The sequence below is a fragment of the Ranitomeya variabilis genome, chromosome 3 (genome assembly GCF_051348905.1).
Source record: "Ranitomeya variabilis isolate aRanVar5 chromosome 3, aRanVar5.hap1, whole genome shotgun sequence".
NCBI lineage: Eukaryota > Metazoa > Chordata > Amphibia > Anura > Dendrobatidae > Ranitomeya > Ranitomeya variabilis.
Window position 1 is genome coordinate 372,061,862 of NC_135234.1, and position 21,890 is coordinate 372,083,751.

At 42.5% G+C, this 21,890-nt stretch overlaps 1 protein-coding gene across 1 annotated transcript in view; it reads left to right on the plus strand.

Moving 5' to 3' along the window:
* MANEAL (mannosidase endo-alpha like) overlaps positions 1-17,078 on the plus strand; it is a 56,841-nt gene extending 39,763 nt beyond the window's left edge. The window contains exons 2-5 of the mRNA XM_077295940.1: positions 9,212-9,777; positions 9,870-9,979; positions 12,962-13,038; positions 14,506-17,078. Of these exons, the coding sequence (XP_077152055.1) occupies positions 9,303-9,777; positions 9,870-9,979; positions 12,962-13,038; positions 14,506-15,142 (1,299 nt within the window). The 5' untranslated portion in view covers positions 9,212-9,302 and the 3' untranslated portion in view covers positions 15,143-17,078. The remainder of the gene's footprint in view (positions 1-9,211; positions 9,778-9,869; positions 9,980-12,961; positions 13,039-14,505) is intronic.
* The last annotated feature ends 4,812 nt before the right edge of the window (positions 17,079-21,890 follow it).

A 21,890-nucleotide genomic window follows, 5' to 3' on the forward strand; every position in this document is an offset into this window, starting at 1 on the left:
TAACCAAAAGACAAGGAAGCAAGACTTAGCTTAATTTTGCAAGACCCCGGACCAGCAGACAGGAGCAAACAGAAAGGACTGATTACAACGATGCCAGGCACCAGACTGAGAATTCAGGAAGTTCATATAGCAACACCCCTGGACTAACGACCCAGGTGGGTGCCAAACTGAGGAAAGACAATCCCAGAGTCATATCACTAGTGACCACAAGAGGGAGCCAAAAAAGTCTAATTCACAACAGTACCCCCCCTTTAAGGAGGGGTCACCGAACCCTCACCAAGACCACCAGGGCGATCAGGATGAGCAGCGTGAAAGGCCCGAACTAAATTGGCTGCATGCACATCAGAGGCAACCACCCAGGAATTATCCTCCTGACCATAGCCCTTCCACTTGACCAGATACTGAAGCCTCCGCCTGGAGAGACGAGAATCCAAGATCTTCTCCACCACGTACTCCAACTCGCCCTCAACCAACACCGGAGCAGGAGGCTCAACAGAAGGAACCACAGGTACAACGTACCGCCGCAACAAAGACCTATGGAACACGTTGTGAATGGCAAACGACACCGGAAGATCCAAGCGAAAGGACACAGGATTAAGGATTTCCAATATCTTGAAAGGACCGATGAAGCGAGGCTTAAATTTAGGAGAGGAGACCTTCATAGGAACAAATCGAGAAGACAGCCATACCAAATCCCCAACACGAAGTCGGGGACCCACACCGCGGCGGCGGTTGGCAAAACGCTGAGCCTTCTCCTGTGACAACTTTAAGTTGTCCACCACATGATTCCAAATCTGCTGCAACCTATCCACCACAGAATCTACCCCAGGACAGTCAGAAGGCTCCACATGTCCCGAGGAAAAACGAGGATGGAAACCAGAGTTGCAGAAAAATGGCGAAACCAAAGTAGCGGAACTAGCCCGATTATTAAGGGCAAACTCAGCCAACGGCAAGAAGGTCACCCAATCATCCTGATCTGCAGAAACAAAACACCTCAAATAAGCCTCCAGAGTCTGATTAGTTCGTTCCGTTTGTCCATTAGTCTGAGGATGAAAGGCAGACGAAAACGACAAATCAATGCCCATCTTAGCACAAAAGGATCGCCAGAACCTGGAAACAAACTGGGATCCTCTGTCAGACACGATATTCTCAGGAATGCCGTGTAAACGAACCACATTCTGAAAGAACAAAGGAACCAGATCGGAAGAGGAAGGCAGCTTAGGCAAAGATACCAAATGGACCATCTTGGAAAAGCGATCACATACCACCCAGATGACAGACATGCCCTGAGACACCGGAAGATCTGAAATGAAATCCATGGAAATGTGTGTCCAAGGCCTCTTCGGGACAGGCAAGAGCAAGAGCAACCCGCTGGCACGAGAACAGCAAGGCTTAGCTCGAGCACAAGTCCCACAGGACTGCACAAATGACCGCACATCCCGTGACAAGGAAGGCCACCAAAAGGACCTAGCCACCAAATCTCTGGTGCCAAAAATTCCCGGATGCCCTGCCAACACCGAGGAATGAACCTCGGAAATGACTCTGCTGGTCCACTTATCAGGAACAAACAGTCTGTCAGGTGGACAAGAGTCAGGTCTACCAGCCTGAAATCTCTGCAACACACGTCGCAAATCCGGAGAAATGGCTGACAAGATTACTCCCTCTTTAAGAATACCAACTGGTTCTGCGACTCCAGGAGAGTCAGGCACAAAGCTCCTTGAAAGAGCATCAGCCTTCACATTCGTTGAACCTGGTAAATACGAGACCACAAAGTCAAAACGGGAGAAAAACAATGACCAACGGGCCTGTCTAGGATTCAGGCGTTTAGCAGACTCGAGATACATCAGATTTTTGTGATCAGTCAAGACCACCACACGATGCTTAGCACCCTCGAGCCAATGACGCCACTCCTCAAATGCCCACTTCATGGCCAGCAACTCCCGATTGCCAACATCATAATTCCGCTCAGCAGGCGAAAACTTCCTAGAGAAAAAAGCACATGGTCTCATTACAGAGCAACCAGGGCCTCTCTGCGACAAAACGGCCCCTGCCCCAATCTCAGAAGCATCCACTTCAACCTGAAAGGGAAGTGAGACATCAGGCTGGCACAAAACAGGCGCTGAAGTAAACCGGCGCTTCAACTCTTGGAAAGCTTCCACGGCTGCAGGAGCCCAGTTAGCAACATCAGAACCTTTCTTGGTCATATCCGTCAAAGGTTTAACAACGCTAGAAAAATTAGCGATAAAACGACGGTAGAAGTTAGCAAAACCCAAGAACTTCTGAAGACTCTTAACTGACGTGGGTTGAGTCCAATCATGAATAGCTCGGACCTTGACTGGGTCCATCTCCACCGCAGAAGGGGAAAAAATAAAACCCAAAATGGGAACCTTCTGTACTCCAAAGAGACACTTTGAGCCCTTAACAAACAAAGCATTCTCACGCAAGACCTGAAACACCATCCTGACCTGCTCTACATGCGAGTCCCAATCATCAGAAAAAAACAGAATATCATCCAGATAAACAATCATAAATTTATCCAGATACTTCCGGAAAATATCATGCATAAAGGACTGAAACACTGAAGGAGCATTAGAGAGCCCAAAAGGCATCACCAAGTACTCAAAATGACCTTCGGGCGTATTAAATGCAGTTTTCCATTCATCTCCCTGCTTAATGCGCACAAGGTTGTACGCACCACGAAGATCTATCTTGGTGAACCACTTGGCACCTTTAATCCGGGCAAACAAGTCCGACAACAGAGGCAAAGGATACTGAAATTTAACAGTGATTTTATTCAGAAGCCGATAGTCAATACAAGGTCTCAAAGATCCGTCCTTCTTGGCCACAAAAAAGAATCCCGCACCAAGAGGGGAAGAGGATGGACGGATATGCCCCTTCTCCAGAGACTCCTTGATATACGAACGCATTGCGGTATGCTCAGGTACAGACAGATTAAATAGTCTTCGCTTAGGAAATTTACTACCTGGAATCAAATCTATGGGGCAGTCACAGTCCCTATGAGGAGGCAGAGCACTGGACCTGGACTCGCTGAATACATCCTGAAAATCAGACAAATACTCAGGAACTTCCGAAGGAGTAGAGGAAGCAATAGACACCGGCGGGGAATCACCATGAATTCCCTGACAGCCCCAACTTGACACAGACATTGCCTTCCAATCCAAGACTGGATTATGGGTCTGTAACCATGGTAGACCCAAAACGACCAAATCATGCATTTTATGCAGAACAAGAAAACGAATCACCTCCCGATGTTCAGGAGTCATACACATGGTTACCTGTGTCCAAAACTGCGGTTTATTTTCCGCCAATGGCGTAGCATCAATACCTCTAAGAGGGATAGGATTTACCAATGGCTCAAGAACAAAACCACAGCGCCTGGCAAATGACAGATCCATAAGACTCAGGGCAGCACCTGAATCCACAAACGCCATAACAGGGTAGGAAGACAATGAGCAAATTAAAGTCACAGACAAAATAAATATAGGTTGCAAATTACCAATGGCGACAGGGCTAACAACCCTTGTTAGGCGTTTAGAGCATGCTGATATAACATGTGTAGAATCACCACAGTAAAAACACAACCCATTCTGACGTCTATGATTTTTCCGTTCATTTCTAGTCTGAATTCTATCACATTGCATTAAATCAGGTGTCTGTTCAGACAACACCACCAGAGGATTAGCAGTTTTGCGCTCCCGCAAACGCCGATCAATTTGAATAGCCAGCGCCATGGAATCATTCAGACTTGTAGGAATGGAGAAACCCACCATCACATTCTTAATGGCTTTAGAAAGGCCATTTCTGAAATTTGCGGCCAGAGCACACTCATTCCACTGAGTAAGCACGGACCATTTCCGAAATTTTTGGCAATACACTTCAGCTTCATCCTGGCCCTGAGAAATAGCCAGCAAGGCTTTTTCTGCCTGAATTTCAAGATTGGGTTCCTCGTAAAGCAATCCGAGCGCCAGAAAAAACGCATCAATATTCGCCAATGCCGGATCTCCTGGCGCTAGCGAGAAAGCCCAATCCTGAGGGTCGCCCCGCAAGAAAGAGATAACAATTTTAACTTGCTGAGCTGAGTCTCCAGACGAACGGGATCTCAGAGATAGAAACAATTTACAATTATTCCTGAAATTCCTAAACTTAAATCGGTCTCCAGAGAACAGTTCAGGAATAGGTATTTTAGGTTCAGACATTGGACTACTGGTAACAAAATCTTGTATGCCCTGCACACGAGCAGCAAGCTGATCCACACTTGTAATCAAAGTCTGGACATTCATGTCTGCAGCAAGCATAAGCCACTCAGAGGTAAAGGGGAGGAAGAAAGAGAGAAAAAAAAAAAAAAAACTCAGAATTTCCTTTCTTATTATCCCACTTCTGCAATGCATTAAACATTCAATGTTGGCCTGGCATACTGTTATGACCCCAATGGCAGAGGGTCTCAGAAATAAATACCAAGTCTGCAAACACAAAAAACCAGCTCATAGGGCAGTGGTAACTGGGCTGACCGTATATCTAATCCTAGCACCACAAATAGCAGCAGCCGGGGAACGTGCCTACGTTGGTTCTAGACGTCTCGCGCCAGCCGGAGAACTAACTAACCCTAGAAGGGAAAAGATAGACCTTTCTTGCCTCCAGAGAAAAGACCCCAAAAGTTGGATACAAGCCCCCAACAAATAATAACGGTGAGGTAAGAAGAAAAGACAAACGTAAGAATGAACTAGGTATTTAGCAAAGAGAGGCCCACTGACTAATAGCAGAATATAGTAAGATGACTTATACGGTCAGCAAAAACCCTATCAAAATTTCCACGCTGGATATTCAAGAACCCCCGAACCGTCTAACGGCCCGGGGGGAGAATACCAGCCCCCTAGAGCTTCCAGCAAAATCAGAAATCACATTTAGTACAAGCTGGACAAAAAATAAGAGCAATGCAAATAACCAAAAGACAAGGAAGCAAGACTTAGCTTAATTTTGCAAGAACCCGGACCAGCAGACAGGAGCAAACAGAAAGGACTGATTACAACGATGCCAGGCACCAGACTGAGAATTCAGGAAGTTCATATAGCAACACCCCTGGACTAACGACCCAGGTGGGTGCCAAACTGAGGAAAGACAATCCCAGAGTCATATCACTAGTGACCACAAGAGGGAGCCAAAAAAGTCTAATTCACAACAATTTCCGTTTCATTTTAAATAAAAAATAGTGGCATGCAGAGCCTAAATCACAAAGATTCGGTCACTGTCCAAATATTTCTGGACCTAACTGTAGGTATTGGTGTGTAGAGGAAAGGGAAACACAACACGGGTAGCAAGAAAGTGAAGAGTGTATATGTGTACTAATACTTCAATGGGACTATTACTAAATACGTTTCTTCATGGCCATATGGCTGATTATTATGGATATACAAACTCTTCATATTTTTTTTAACAGATGAAAAAACTGCATGTGAATACCATTATGTGCATTTGTACAGTTATGCTGCTCTATTTTACAAAAGTTTCAGTACAGTCACTTTTAAATGGTATTAATAATATATCTACATGCAGTGTACAAGGAGGAAGATGGATGAGTGCTATGTGATCAGCTTTCAGTGTTCTACTGTGTCTCCCACATTGTGTCTGGCCTTGTCATTATTCAGTTTCTCTCCTGTTACTTAAAGATTCAGTGAAATGTAATACCCTAAAGAGAACTGTAGCCTTTTCAGATGAAATCCAAGCCACATAACAGATGTCCTATAGGAGTAAGATTGAATGACAATACATACAGTGAAGGAAATAAGTATTTGATCCCTTGCTGATTTTGTAAGTTTGCCCACTGACAAAGACATGAACAGTCTATAATTTTAAGGGTACGGTAATTTTAATATTGAGAGACAGAGTATCAAAAATAAAATCCAGAATGAGGGGGACCCACTTGGTGTCATGGGCCAAATATGCTCACCCTGCTTTGACATATGTGCCCTAGAGGTTGAAAAAACTAGTGAGAAAAAAACCTCTGTGCCTCCGCGTTGAATAACGTGTAATGTTTTACAATTTAACATGAACAAATGTTCTTGTTCCAACTAAACTACCATACAAAAATAAGGTCTTGCAAACAGTTTTTCAGGAGAAAGGTATGTTCACATCTACATTGGAGGCTCTGACAGATTTTGATAAAAATACAGGACAGAATAGAGCAGCATTCTGTTCTACTTTTTGCAGTAAAATAGTGGACAACATGATGAAAACCTGATAGACCTCCAATACTCAGTGGGATTCCATCAGATGCAACTGATTTCTGGCATATGAACCATTTAACGGATCCGTTTCGAAGCGGCACTAACGCGATGTAACAGATCCGTTAACGCGCCCATAGACTTCAATTAGTGTAACGCATCCTAACGCATGTCAGAAATCGGCATGCGTTAGCGATGGTCCGTTACTTTGTGACGCACCTTCGAACGAGGACTACCGCGTTTTCGGGTACATTACAGCAAACGCAGAGAGAATGGAAGCGTTCGTTGTGCATAGACCTCTATTGCTAACGCAGGCCGACGCAATGCAACCATGCGTTAATGCATGTGTTAGCGCAATCGCAAAAATAAAGACAATTTGGGACACATCGTTAGCGCATCCGTTAAACGGATTGCCCTAACGCAATGTGAACTTAGCCTGAGTTGCAGTAAAATGAAGTGGAAAAAAAGAGAAAAAATCTATTATTTTAAAACAAATCGCGTGAACCATTGACTCAGTGGTTAAAGGGAGTCTGTCACACCGAAACCTCAAATTAAACAAATGATACATTCATATAGAGGACTTAGCCTCTATAAAACCATACTTGTAGTATAGACCACTACTTTTGTGTTATAAAAAGAAAAATTATATTTCATATGTAAATGAGGGATCATCAGTGCCTCTTCGGTATGCTCAGTACACAGATATATAGTAGTGAAATCTGTTGACAGGTGTGATTTATATAGGAGCTAAGTCCCCTATATGAATGCATAGGTTGTTTAATTTGAGTTGAACTGGACGCACAATAGTGGCTGCAGAGCTAAATACTATTTTTGCTTGTTTTATTTCACCTCTTTGCTGGCAGTTGTATTGGGGGCATGTATTTCTCCACCCAAATATGATGCTGACCAATCATAATCAACATCATACAGGGGAAGAAGTACACGCCCCAGTGAATACAATCTGATAACACCCACTGAACTTAAGTTAACTCATTAGGTGCCAAATAGTTTGATTGCTATCATCTCTGCACTGGAGAAGTAACATTAAAAAAAAAAAATGTTTTGCAGCCACTGTTACATTATATGTCCAATTCAACATAAAATGTTTGGTGAAAGGTACTCTTTAAGCCAGTGGTTTGGCAACCGAATCAGCAAGCACAAAATTGAGAGCTTGAAGACAATTGTCGGGAAAATATATTAAAGAATTTTTTTGGAAAAAAACTGTATTTTTTTACTATTTTATGCTGCTCTCTTCAATTGAAACTATTAAATATGGTTTACGCCAAAGTTATAAAGGGAGGGGGTTATGTATAAACAGCTCTAGACAAAAGATGCTCAGATTTATCAAACATTATGTGACACCTTTGAATAAATACCAGTAATGCAGCCACAATCAAAAGTGACTTGATTACTCCCACTCCTCCCAGAAATGAATTATGTAGACAATTGGTAGACAATAATGCACAATATTGAACACAACATAAACCAGAGTTAGTAGTATAATCTTTTGTTTATCTAAAAGATAAATTATAATATTATATCATTATAGTGCAAAAAGATATTCTTCATTAACTTTAGATTCCAACTTTTTCCATTATGGTGTAATGTGTGTTTGAGTAATTACATGTCCACAAAGAAATTTGTAGGTGGTTCTCTGCATAGGAGCAAGATCAGTTAAGTGTTCATGACCCAGACAGTACTGTGATCCTCTCATGGGCAGGCCATTATTGGGTATATGGCTGCTGTATAGGTTTTGTCACCAGGGCATATGAACATCATAGAGGAAGTCCTCACACAGGAACCCCTCTCGGAGCCAGATGGGAGCTGATTGACCAGTTTAGACCTTCCATCTTCTCATAACATGGGATTATCTAGGTAATACTATGATCACTCTGGATGAACTGCAGAGATCTACAGCTGAGGTAGGACAGTCTGTCCATAGGACAACAATCAGTTGTACACTGCATAAATCTGGCCTTTATGTAAGAGTGGCAAGAAGAAAGCCATTTCTCAAAGATATCCATAAAAATTGTTGTTTAAAATTTGCTACAAGCCACCTGGGAGACACACTAAACATGTGGAAGAAGGAGCTCTGGTCAGATGAAACCAAAATTGAACTTTTTGCAAACAATGCCAAACGATATGTTTGGTGTAAAGGCAACACAGCTCATCACCTTGCATACACCATCCCCACTGTCAAACATGGTGGTGGCAGCATCATAGTTTGGGCCTGCTTTTCTTCAGCAAGGACAGGGAAGATGATTAAAATTGATGGGAAGATGGATGGAGCCAAATACAGGACCATTCTTGAAGAAAACCTGTTTGAGTCTGCAAAAGACCTGAGACTGGAACGGAGATTTGTCTTCCAACAAGACAATGATCCCAAACATAAAGCAAAATCTACAATGGAATGGTTCATAAATAAACATGTCCAGGTGTTAGAATGGCCAAGTCAAAGTCCAGACCTCAATCCAATCGAGAATCTGTGGAAAGATCTGAAAATTGCTGTTCACAAACGATTTCCATCAAACCTCACTGAGCTCGAGCTATTTGCCAAGGAAGAATGGGCAAGAATTTCAGTCTCTCGATGTACAAAACTGATAGAGACATACCCCAAGTGACTTGCAGTTGTAATCGCAGCAAAAGGTGGCGCAACAAAGTATTAAGTTAAAGGGGCCGAATAATATTGCAAGCTCCACTTTACAGTTTTTGATTTTCCACAAAAATTTAAAATAACCAATAAATTTCGTTCAAAACGACAATTGTGTTCCACTTGTTGATTCTTCACCAAAAATTTACATTTGGTATCTTTATATTTGAAGCATGATATGTGGGAAAAGGTTGAAAAGTTCCAGGGAGCCGAATACTTTCGCAAGGCACTGTAGGAGCCTCTAATAACATTATGATGTTTATTATACTGTATTTTGGCTGCCTAAATTGTGTTACCACTTATCTTACTATTTCTATTACAGATCTGTCTCCACAAAAGTTGATGGGGTAATATCAACTAGATGTTAAAAGAAGAACATTCTGGCGCTATTTATCAGAACACTGTTGTCTGAGATGGCAAGGCTTCGACGGAAAGCATGCATTGCTCTTTTCCTTTTCACTCTTTTCATTTTTGGAACTATGATGGGCTTGCGAACTTTGAAGCCTACAGATGGCTTTTCTGATCTGGCTCCTGGCCTAGAACTTATGCCCTTTGGAGAACAATCAGAGAAACGGTCTGTATCTAGTGATGCTATTTCCCAACCACAAGGTACTGCGAATGCAGCCGAGCAAACAAAAGTGTACTATGATCTTCATGTTTTCTACTACATGTGGTATGGAAATCCAAAGTTTGATAACAACTATATCCACTGGGATCATGTGATGGTGCCTCATTGGGACCCAAAGATATCAGCAAGCTATCCAAAAGGCAGACACAGTCCCCCTGAGGACATCGGATCCAGCTTTTACCCTGAGTTAGGACCCTACAGTTCAAAAGACTCGGAGGTCCTTGAAGAACATATGAGGCAGCTGAGGGCAGCTGCTATAGGTAAGCTGAGGAATTATATTTATTTTAATAAGTCAATAATAGGAAACTAATGTTACCAATAACAACTTAACTACATAATTGTTTTGTCAAAGGAGTATTAGTACTGTCGTGGTACCCGCCTGGTACAGCAGATGAGAATGGGGAAGCAGTGGAAAACCTGGCACCATTGGTTCTGGATGCTGCCCACAGATATGAAATTAAGGTAACAGATATGCTGCGTTTCTAAACTACGTTTTGCAATGACTATAGCAACAAAATCTACCCTTCTGAGAAAATGTTACTTACTCATTTATTAGGATATAGTGGGATGACTTTATGCAGTGTACACTTGATTTTAATAGAAGTTAATAATAATAAAAAAAATCATTAAACCTATCCACATGTTTACCAAAAGTGTGCAAAATGAATACATTTAATTTATAGATGCATGAAAAGCAACCCTAAATGTAAACCTGTACCTGAGGAATAAAGCATATTCTGTCCTCACATTTTACAGTCTAAATTGTACACATTATTAAATAGATCTCTTAGACCTGGTAAGACTGGTGTACTTACATTGCCTTGAAAAGGTATTCATACCTTGTGAACTTTTCCACATTTTTTCGCGTTAACCTAAATGCATTCTATTGGAATTTTAAATGATACACCAACACAAAGTAAAAAGTACTTGTGATGTGTAAAGGAAATTATACATGGTTTAGTTAATATTTTAAAAATATAAATCTGAAAATTGTTACGTGTATTTCTGTGCACCCCCCATGAGTCAGTACTTTGTAGGACCACCTTTCGCTGCAATTAAAGCTGCAAGTCTCTTAGGGTATGTCTCTACCAGCTTTGCACATCTGGAGGCTGAAATTTTTGCCCGTTCTTATTTGCAAACTAGATCCAGCTCGGTAAGATTGGATGGAGACCATCTGTGAGCAGCAATTTTCAGATCTCAACTTTGACTGTCATTCAAACACATGAATATGCTTTGTTGTAAACCATTCCATTGTAGCTCTGACAGTATGTTTAGGGTCGATGTCCTGTGTGACAAAGTCACTAGTAAGTGCTGTGAAGGGTTAACAGCTAATTTGTATAATGGGCTGGGTTTTTGTGGACAACCATAGAGCAGATGGGAGGTTGTCCACCTTATCTCCACCCCAGGGTGTGGTCTGGGGCTTAAGTAGCTGGCCTCCAGAGGCAGTAGGTGTTCAGTGTCTGGAGAGGAACACTCCAGAGAAGTGGTTGTGCTGGAACCAACCAGAACCGTGTGTGTTCTACTAACGGTGAGTGGGAAGAAACCCGCTCTCAGAAGGACTGTGCTTTGTGCTAACATTTTGTTCTGTTTTCCTGTTTTGCCCAGAGGGCTGTGTTTGTTTTACTTCACCTTGGTTTATGCTGCCTATAATAAACCAAAGGAAGTTCTTAAAGAGACAGTGTTCCCGTGTCTATCTCCGTGTACCGCTGAGTGATCTACCACATCTGGTGAAAGGTGAACCTACGCCCTAGTATCAAGTCTACGCCTCTACTAGGTTTTTCTCCAGGATTGCTCTGTATTTGGCTCCATCCATCTTCCCATCAACTCTGACCAGCTTCCCTGTACCTGCTGAAGAAAAGCATACCCGCAGCATGATGCTTCCACCACCATGTTTGTTAGTGGGGATGGTGTTTTCAGGGTGATGTGCAGTGTTAGTTTTCCATCAGACATAGCTTTTGCATTTAGCCCAAAAAGTTCTACTTTGGTCTCATCTGACCAGAGCACCTTTAACATGCTGGTTTTGTCCCCTACATGTCTTTTTGCAAATAGGACTTCTTATGGCTTTCAAAAATAGCTTTCTTCTTTCCACTTTTCTATAAAGCCCAGAATTATGTAGAATATGACTAATTCTTGTCCTGTGGACAGATTCTCCCACCTGAGCTGTGGATCTCTGCAGATTCTCCATAATTAGAATGGTCCTCTTGGCAGTTTTTCTAGTTGGTGCTCTCCTTGCTTGGGATGTCAGTTTAGGTAAACTGCTATGTCTTGTTAGGTTTGCAGTTGTCACTACTCCTTTTTTTGGATGATGGATTGAATAGTGCTCTGTGATATGTTCAGAGCTTGGGCTATTTTTTATAATGCTGCTTTAATCTTTTCGACACCTTTATCCCTTGTCTTGACTTGTCTGGTGTGTTCCCTGGTTCTCGTGATGCTGTTTGATCCCTAATATTCTCAAACAAATCTCAGAGACCTTCACAGAACAGCTATAATTAGGCCGGGTTCACACTTGCGTTTGGCTGGTCTGCGTATGGCTGCGTACTTCTTCCCTTAAGCTCCGCCTACACTCCGCCTACTTCCCCATGCATCCTGCGTACCTATCTTTAACACTGGGTACAACATGTTGCGTTCCTGTGCAGTCGGCGGTCACGTCAAAATGCTGCATGCGGACACATCCGCATATAACGCATGTCCCTGTGTACCCAATGATACTTACGCAGGACGCACGCGGAAGTAGGTGGAGTGTAGGCGGAGCTTAAGGGAGGAAGTACACAGCCATACGCAGACCAGCCAAACGCAAGTGTGAACTTAGCCTTTTATTGAAAATAAATTCGCCAGGTGACTTTTGGAGGCAATTTTAAATAACTAGAAAATCATGTATACTTTCCTTTACATTTCTCAAATACTTGCTAGTTTGGATTGGTATATCACATAAAATCCCAATAAAATACATTTTAGTTTTGGGTGTAACATTAAAAAATGTGTAATAGTTCATGTGGTATGAATATTTTTTCAAGGCAATGTAACTACTGAAAAATGCATGCTAGAAATGGCATTATTAATCTTAAAGAAAAAAGAAGCATTATTATGAGTAAAGGAGAACCATATTCCCTGCTCATTTTAATATTAGGCAGTGACATTTCCAAAAAGTATTATATAACCATTTTAACATGGATTTCGACAGAAAGTAAACCTGTCTCATATTTACCGAGAGATCTTTTTAATAATGTATTGTGAAATCTGGTGACAGAAGCGCTGCACATGATGAATGATTTTGTGGTCTCCACCATTATTATCAGTTACTTTTGTCTCTGCCTGTTTGCTGTAACTCTGGTGCATGACTGATAAAATGAGACATTTTTACAGATACAAAACTGGCATCCATGTGACAGATGTGAGTATTGTAATGTATCCTCAAAACGAATTTGTATTTTCTGTGTTTTGCAGGTTGCCTTTCATATCCAGCCATACAAGGGACGTGATGACCGCACACTTCATGAAAACGTTAAATACATCATTGATAAGTACGTTTTTTGATTACCGTTATTTTTTTGAGTTTTGGAAGCTTGCTAAAGGAACTTTGCAGCTGATAAATGGTGCCTGAACTATGTGCTTCATGAAACAGAGACTGACTCCTGCATTTTACACATCTATGCTTTACTCTGAAACACTGGCGTAATTCAGAGAGAAAACAGTGAAAGCACCGCTGGGGATGAGATGACTAGTTCAAATGGGCAGGTCCTGTCAGCTTCTCCCCACCTCCTCACCTAGACTGACTGGTCTCTACCCACACACATAAGGCGAGACTTGTCAATTTAGCTGAGCTGGTGGGGAGAACCTGGCAGGAACGGTCTCTTGGACTAGTCACCTTGTCCCCATCCATGCTTTCAACTATGTGCTTATCTGAAATGATGTAGTATGTCAGTGTAAAATAGATGTTAGCAATGCAGGAGCCATGGTGGAAGGGGCACCATATACATAAATAGTACCACTATGCAGTACACAGTAATTGCATTGTTATGCAGTACATATAAATAGTATTGCTATACTATCTACAAAACATGATTTTACAATACACATACTGTAAATGCTTATACATTTTATGCAAACATTACACATAGTATGCACACACTCACATACATATTACAAACATATGCACACTCATTTGGGAACACATTACACAATATACAAACATATCTACACAGATATATATATATAAAAAAAAAAGAAACAGATTTTGCATGTGTCCAAAGTGTCCACTTTGCTGTCCAGCAAGGACCTGTCCCACACCAGCATAGTAGTGTTAAAAGGGACCATGGTGAAGAGAGAATAATGTCTGTTATGCTCTTCCTGATCTGCAGTCTGGACACTTGCTCCCCTTTCCTCTCCTGTTCTACCGGGAGTATTGTCTAAATCAAATTACAGCAGCCAACCAGAGGCTTCATCTCTTGTAGCCTAACACATTACCGGCATAGAGGCTAGTCAGAAGGCATCATCTCTTCAGGTCTTACATGTGATGAGAAGACCATAGACCCATATCCTGCTCCTCTTCCACCATTCTCTCCACCGTACTACACTGCTTAGATTTTGGATTGGATTTATGGCAAAAGGGATCATGTTTGTTTTCCCCTTCACCTTTCATAACCCTTAGGCCAATTCTTTCCCTCCTCTTTGACTAACAATACAGTTGTAATGAAGCATGAGGATATTCAGCATTTCTTATCCCTTGTCAATCACTTTTGGCCATGCTCAACTGAAATGACTGTTTCTGTGTTCATATTCACTTGGTAAGGTCCATATTTTTATTTTCCGGTTTCACATGTTTGAGAACCTTCATATCTATTCATGTTGAGGCCGAGGGCTGAGTGGCATATTTGCTTGATTGAGCTACTGTGCAATCATCATCACTACTAATACAATGTACGTTTTACAATACTATTTGCCGTACTCTTACATCTCGTTAATAATGTAATATTCCTTTGTCTTTTTAGCTTTGGATCCCATGCAGCTTTTTACAGATATAAAACAAGTACCGGTAAAAGTCTTCCTTTCTTCTACATTTATGACTCTTATCTAACGCCACCTGAATCATGGGCTAACCTACTGACAGTGACTGGCTCACATTCGATCCGTAACACCCCTTACGACGGAGTCTTTATTGGCCTGCTGGTAGAGGAAGGACACAAGCATGATATCCTTACAGCTGGTTATGATGGTATTTATACATACTTTGCTTCTAATGGTTTCTCTTTTGGCTCCTCACACCAAAATTGGAAAATTATCAAAAGCTTTTGTGATACCAACAATCTTATGTTTGTACCAAGTGTTGGCCCTGGTTACATAGACACAAGCATCAGACCGTGGAACAATCACAACACCAGAAATCGAGTTAATGGAAAGTATTATGAAACAGCTCTTCAAGCAGCCCTCACTGTGCGACCAGAAATAGTCTCGATTACATCTTTTAATGAATGGCATGAGGGTACCCAGATCGAGAAAGCAGTTCCAAAGAAAACCGCCACCCGTCTCTATTTAGACTATTTGCCACACCAGCCCGATCTTTACCTTGTTCTTACAAGAAAATGGGCAGAACATTTCAACAAGGAGAAAGAACAATGGCTTATGTGAGCTCAAGGAATAGCATTTCATAACTGCAAGATGTACCAGAGTTGTGCCATTCACCATACTCTGATGGAGCATGTATTTGTGGCGGGAGTGTGCTGGGAGACTAATCAGTTAGTAGATTGAACTTAGGGCTTGTATGAAATTGTATGAAAAATAAGATTGCTTTAAATAAACTTGTGAGGAAAATAGAAGGCTCCACAAGACTAAATGTTATCTTAGCCTCGTAGCCTGTGTTCAATTTACAGCACTTCACAATGGAGATCTTTAATCAATGAGCTTTCTCTCATCCCTTATAACTGTTCCACTATTTAATAGTCATAGGGATTTTTCAGCTATACAAAATTGATGACATTTTTCTATTCAGATTATGCAATCAATACAAGATCAGTAGAGGTCATATTCATATAAATAAGGATAGGCTGCAATATTAGGCACATCCAATAATCCAAAAAATGGAGCTGTAACTGGTAAACAATGAAGGGGACACAAAGCAGAATCACAGCCCATTCAATCACCTGATTGAACATGGTTTTGAAAGTAAGAGCACCAATGATCTGATTTTTATGGACTATTTTAAGGCAACATCTCTCACAATTAGATAAAAATACAATTATGCCATCTCATCACTTTGTGACTATATTTATTACCTTTTTTGTTATTCCCTGCGGAGACAAGGGAGGGGGGGTAGGCGTTGCTCTGGTCCGCTAGCCAAAACCACAGGGATCGTCCCACTGAACGCCCTCTCTCCTTTCACCGTGGGCGTAACGCTACTCAGACAACACAGGGTGAGGGTATAACAGTGTAGCAATGCTTTATTGAACCACAAAACCGGCAAATAATGATTTTTGTTATGCTGTAATGTCTATTGTCTGTACAAATCCCCTTTATAATTTGTAAAGCGCTGCGGAATATGTTGGCGCTATATAAATAAAATTATTATTATTATAAATAACATGTAAATTAGTCCCAGCACAAAACCCAAGATGGTGCATATTACAGAATCTCATCCTTCCACTGAATTTCTGGGATAAGAGCAGCTGTTACTTCAGAGCTTCCAGGGCTGACTACCACTCCTGTGGCATGCACAGAGAGGAGGTAACGACAAGCTTACGAAGATGACAGTCTATTCAGGTACAAGGCCAGTTGACCGGAGGGTCACAAAGTGGCTTCTTCGAACATCTCTATGGAATCAGGTGACCAGCAGGTCCCAATCCTGGCTGTTTCCAAACGTATCCAAGGATTTACGATGGTCAATGGAGCATATCTGTATCCTGTAGAATGACAATCTGTGTCCCTCATGATGGAGCCATGATGTCATGGCTGCGGTCATGTAGAGTCTCCGGATCTTTCGATGTCTTGGCTGAATCTCTGGCTCTCATACAGAGGCATATAACTTCTTTTTATAATTGACAAGTGTTCTTCATTCAGTATTTACAGGTAAAAGGGAAGAATGCTGTTAAGACCAACTCGCATTGTTTGATTATGTAATCTATTTGCATAGTTTTTCCTCCTCTATTTTCAAAGTCAACAAACTGGCTGATAAGAACACAATGTGTCACAACAAATTGTCAACTTACAAGTCAATATTAATGGCTTACACATAAGAAAGTCTGTTTTCTTGACAAAATCAAAAAGAAACACAAATTCAAAAGTCAGCATATAGGTAACAGTCTATTCCTCTTGGCTTACTGAAAGTAGACGTCTAGATAATTAAGATACAATGCCGTGTCTCCACATTCCCCATAATGCAAAAACTGGAATACCTATTTTCACAAACACATGTGGATCTTTTTACCTTAAATTGTTTCTCTGTTTGTCATATGATTAGTTTGTAGGCTGATGGCAAAAAAATAAATGTATGTTTTCAAAGTTATAAATGTACTTATTTCGAAGCGTAGAATTAAAACTATACAGTTCAGCATATATTCTGCTATAACACATTTCGCTAAGGGTACCATCACACAGTGGCACTTTGGTCGCTACGACGGTACGATCCGTGACGTTCCAGCGATATCCATACGATATCGCTGTGTCTGACACGCAGCAGCGATCAGGGACCCTGCTGAGAATCGTACGTCGTAGCAGATCGTTTGGAACTTTCTTTCGTCGCTGGATCTCCCGCTGTCATCGCTGGATCGTTGTGTGTGACAGCGATCCAGCGATGCGTTCGCTTGTAACCAGGGTAAACATCGGGTTACTAAGCGCAGGGCCGCGCTTAGTAACCCGATGTTTACCGTGGTTACCAGCGTAAAAGTAAAAAAAAACAAACAGTACATACTTACATTCCGGTGTCTGTCCCCCGGCGTTCTGCTTCTCTGCACTGTGAGCGCCGGCCGGCCGGAAAGCGAGCACAGCGGTGACGTCACCGCTGTGCTTTCTGGCTGGCACAGACACAGTGGAGAGAAGCAGAACGCCGGGGGACAGACACCGGAATGTATGTACGGTTTGTTTTTTTTATACTTTTACGCTTAGTAACCCGATGTTTACCCTGGTTACCCGGGGCCTTCGGCATCGTTGGTCGCTGGAGAGCTGACTGTGTGACAGCTCCCCAGCGACCACACAACCACTTAACGATCACGGCCAGGTCGTATCGCTGGTCGTGATCGTTGGTAAATCGTTATGTGAGACGGTACCCTAACAGTGGTTTGTTCTGGAGTCTACACTGTTATCATTATATTTACATATAGAGATAACTGGACATTTTAAAAAGCACATGGCCAGTAAGATTCAAGGGCCATGATTAGGAAATTTGCTCTGAAAGAAACCAATACTGCAGGCTGGTGGTTTTACAAGATTTATAACAGCAGCTTGTCAGGAGCTGAGAGATAAACAACTGCAGTATAGAAATCAATGGGCATGGGCTGAAGATATGTGGCTAGTATGTAAAGAATTAATTTCTCTCTTGGTGTCTAACTACTGTGCACACTCGGCCAGGGTCTGAACAAGCACTAGTGACCAAGCTCCTTGGATACCAGCTGTACACTATGAAAGATAAAAGCTCTCATTGCAGGAAAATTAAAGCAAATATAAAAAGCAAGTCAGTTGAAAACTTGCTTATTTTCTTGCTGTCTAACTAATTAAATAAATTTTAACATATTTATTAATGACCTTGTAGACATAGTCAACACAGAGGATCATTTAATATTGCTCCCTGGTCCTCCTGACTTAACAACCTGACTTATCGGCAACTGTGTCTCATCATCATCTGCCTCCTTAAAAGAAGATGACGTTGGGGAATGGCAAATTTTGTCTGACTATTCCTGCTCTGATTTTTGTGTATCACTAAACAGCATGTCACTCTTGGACATGCACGATGAGAGTCCACAATCAAGAAATGATTATGTAAACAGCTCCCCAGCGTGTCCTAGTGTGGGATCACAGGTCGCCTGGGACTCGACATGGAGGGAGGAAAATAGATCAGGGTGAGGATAAAGTGATCTTGACTATTGGGTTGTGAGACTAGACCGTCTGGAAGACTGGATTGTGCTGCCTTATCTGCTATCCAACTGACCACCTGTTCGCACTCATGTGACTTCAGAAGTGGTGTCACTTGCCTCTTTGCAAGGTGGGACAAGAAGTTGTCATGGATGGGCGTGTTTTTTGTGCTTCAGCAACAGGTGCAGTCGCACCTGCCCCACGTCCTCACCATCTGCGTGCACCATCATCAGCACTTTCACTTCTTTGTCCCTTACCACACGCCTTATACATTTTCTAATTGCTAGGTCTCTGGAAACCAAGTTTCCTTGATTAATTGAAACTAGATGTTTTTAATAAAAAATAAAATTTGGTCACCTGCAACAGGCCAAGCGATTTTTAAAAATTTCAAGCCATCATAATTTCACACAGAGCAGGTTAAACTGAATGGATGACAATAAATTTTTGGCCCCTCAAAAATTTTGTGCACTGTAGCTGACCAAGCGGTTTTTAAAAAATTTTTAAATCACCATAATTTTGCAAAAAGCACGTTAGGCTACTTTCACACTAGCGTCGTGCACTGCACGTCGCTATGCGTCGTTTTGGAGAAAAAAATGCATCCTGCAAAAGTGCTTGCAGGATGCGTTTTTTCTCCATAGACTTTTATTAACGATGCAGTGCGACTCATTGCCACACGTCGCAACCGTCGTGCGACGGTTGCGTCGTACCGTCGCCACCAAAAAACATTGCTTGTAACGTTTTTTGGTGCGTCGTTCCCGTCTTTTCTGACCGCGTATGCGCTGCTGGAACTCCGCCCCCGCCTCCCCGGACCTCACAATGGGGCAGCGGATGCGTTGAAAAACAGCATCCGCTGCCCCCGTTGTGTGGCGCTTCCACAGCTAGCGTCGGTGCGCCGCAACGTCGCATAGCGACGTGCAGCGCAAGACGCTAGTGTGAAAGTAGCCTAACTTGTATGGATGACAATACAGTCAATTTTTTCACCAAAAAAATAAAAAATGGGGTAACCTACAGCAGCTATATATTTAGCAACAGACTGCAAAGCCCTAAGCCAGTGGTGGGGAACCTATGGCCCGCATGTCAGAAGGGGCATGCAGAGCTCTCCCGATGGGCACGCGCACCATCTCTTTAATCACCCCGCCCATTCTCCTTTGCACACGCGCCCTCCCATGAGGCCACGCACCCTCTCAGTCTCCACGCGTGCTGAGGAGGGGGATGGCACGCAGGCTAAAGAGAGTGGCAGCAGCGCTGGTGATTAGGGAGATGGCTGAGGAGAGTGGTGGCAGCGCTAGTGCTGAAGAGATGGCACGTGTACCCTCAGGTAGGACTGTAATATTTTAAGAGACCAGATTAGCGTTGGAAAGGGCAGAGGTTGAGTAGTTATTTGTTTTGTTGTTTCGTTTTTTTTAGATGTGGGGCCATTATACAGTATGGAGCAGTATGTGGGCACATTATACAGTATGAAGCAGCATGTGGGGCCATTATACATTATGGAGCATCATGTGGGGCTATTATACAGTATAAACTACAGATTTAACGTCAAAATAAAGGATACATAACTTATTAACAAAATGGGGAGAACTCCAAATAAACCATCGTTAGCAAGCCTTAAAATTTAACTTTTATTATTAAATTAATATAAAAAAAATGATTTAGGGTAAATAAAACTTTGAAACCACAAATAGAAAACTTGAAAATCCTCCAAAAATCTATAAAAAAAACACCAAGAAAAAGGCAGAGATGCTTACCTGTGCCCAGGCCTCAAAACAAATGCACTAACAGGGCGCAGTGGACCCAATTAAAGATGACAGCTACCAGGTGCAGTAATACTGATGAGACAGCCAGCCTACAATCAGGGATTGGCCTTTTGGTACACCAGTGCACAAAACGATACAGTCTGTATGTGGCAGTGTTCACACACAGGAGATGCAGAGCATCTGGCTTACAACCTACTAATGACGCCCATACTCCTAGATCAGGCGGGCTGCCCAGTGCTAACTAAAATTCATCCTGTCTGAACAGAGGCCACAGTTTACAGAGCCATCTGGGCTAGGGTTGAGCGACTTTTACTTTTTTAGGATCGAGTTGGGTTTCGCGAAAAGTCGAGTCGAGTGAAATCGGCCAATTATCGCGCAAAGTCAGGGATCGACCGAAACAGGAAACCCAATGTAAGTCAATGGGGAAGCAAAGTCGGCAGTGAGTGGAGAACAGGAAAACACCTACAGTGCCCATTTTAATGTCAAAAACATAAATTCGTGTCACTCAAGCTTGTGAATCTTAATTTACCTTATAATAATAGTTAGGCATTGAAAATTGGGGGTCATTTGGCTAAATTTGTGGAGGGGTAGGGCTGGCTCTAGTTTTTGGTGGGCCCAGGAAACGCGGACTACGTCACGGAGGTGGAGCAGGGAGAGGTCAGTATTTCAACTTTGCAAGTGCTGTGATCATGAGCAAGTAGGGGGGGCCCACTCGTTCGCATTGGCACTGGCACAGGGCCCCTCAGTACGGCGTTGCGTTTGACGGCGGGGGCGCCTCCCACCGGCAGAGACACTTTTGCGTACTATGAGGGGCCCTGTGACAGTGACGTCACCAACGAGTATGCCCTCCCCACCTGATGAAGGAACCTGCACTTTCATCTGCGCCTTCCTCTTTGTCCCCGTGTAAGATGGTATAGTATGCGGGAAAGTGAACCTGACTTTCAGCAGGGTTAGATTCTGGCTGTAGAGTGCAAGGGGAATGTAGTGGTCTGGGTCAATGTACCAGCAGACTCATCTAGCAGTGGCTGGGCAATGGGCAAGATGAGGAGGAAACACAGATATAGTCCCAAAGAATAAAGTAGGCTAAATGCAGTTCAAAATTGGTAACAGGACTAACCAGGCGGCCCAAATAATAAAGTGGGCCAAATAAAGTTCAAAATTGGTAACAGGAGTAAACAGGCGGCACTGCTTTGTTTAGTGGAGGAGAACACCAAAGAGCGGCAGACACCGTTAGTAGGGCCCAACCAAACTAGTAGGCCAAATGCAGTTTAAAATTTGTAAATATAGGCCGAAAGCCTGAAGATTGAAGCTCAGCTTTGTTCAGTGGAGGAGAACACCAAGGAGCGGCAGATACCGTTAGTAGGCCATAAACAAACTAGTAGGCCAAATGCAGTTTAATATCTGACATAGGCCGAAAGCCTGAAGATTGAAGCTCAGCTTTGTCCAGTGGAGGAGAACATCAAGGAGCGGCAGACACCGTTAGTGGGGCCCAACCAAACTAGTAGGCCAAATGCAGTTTAAAATTTGTAAATATAGGCCGAAAGCCTGAAGATTGAAGCTCA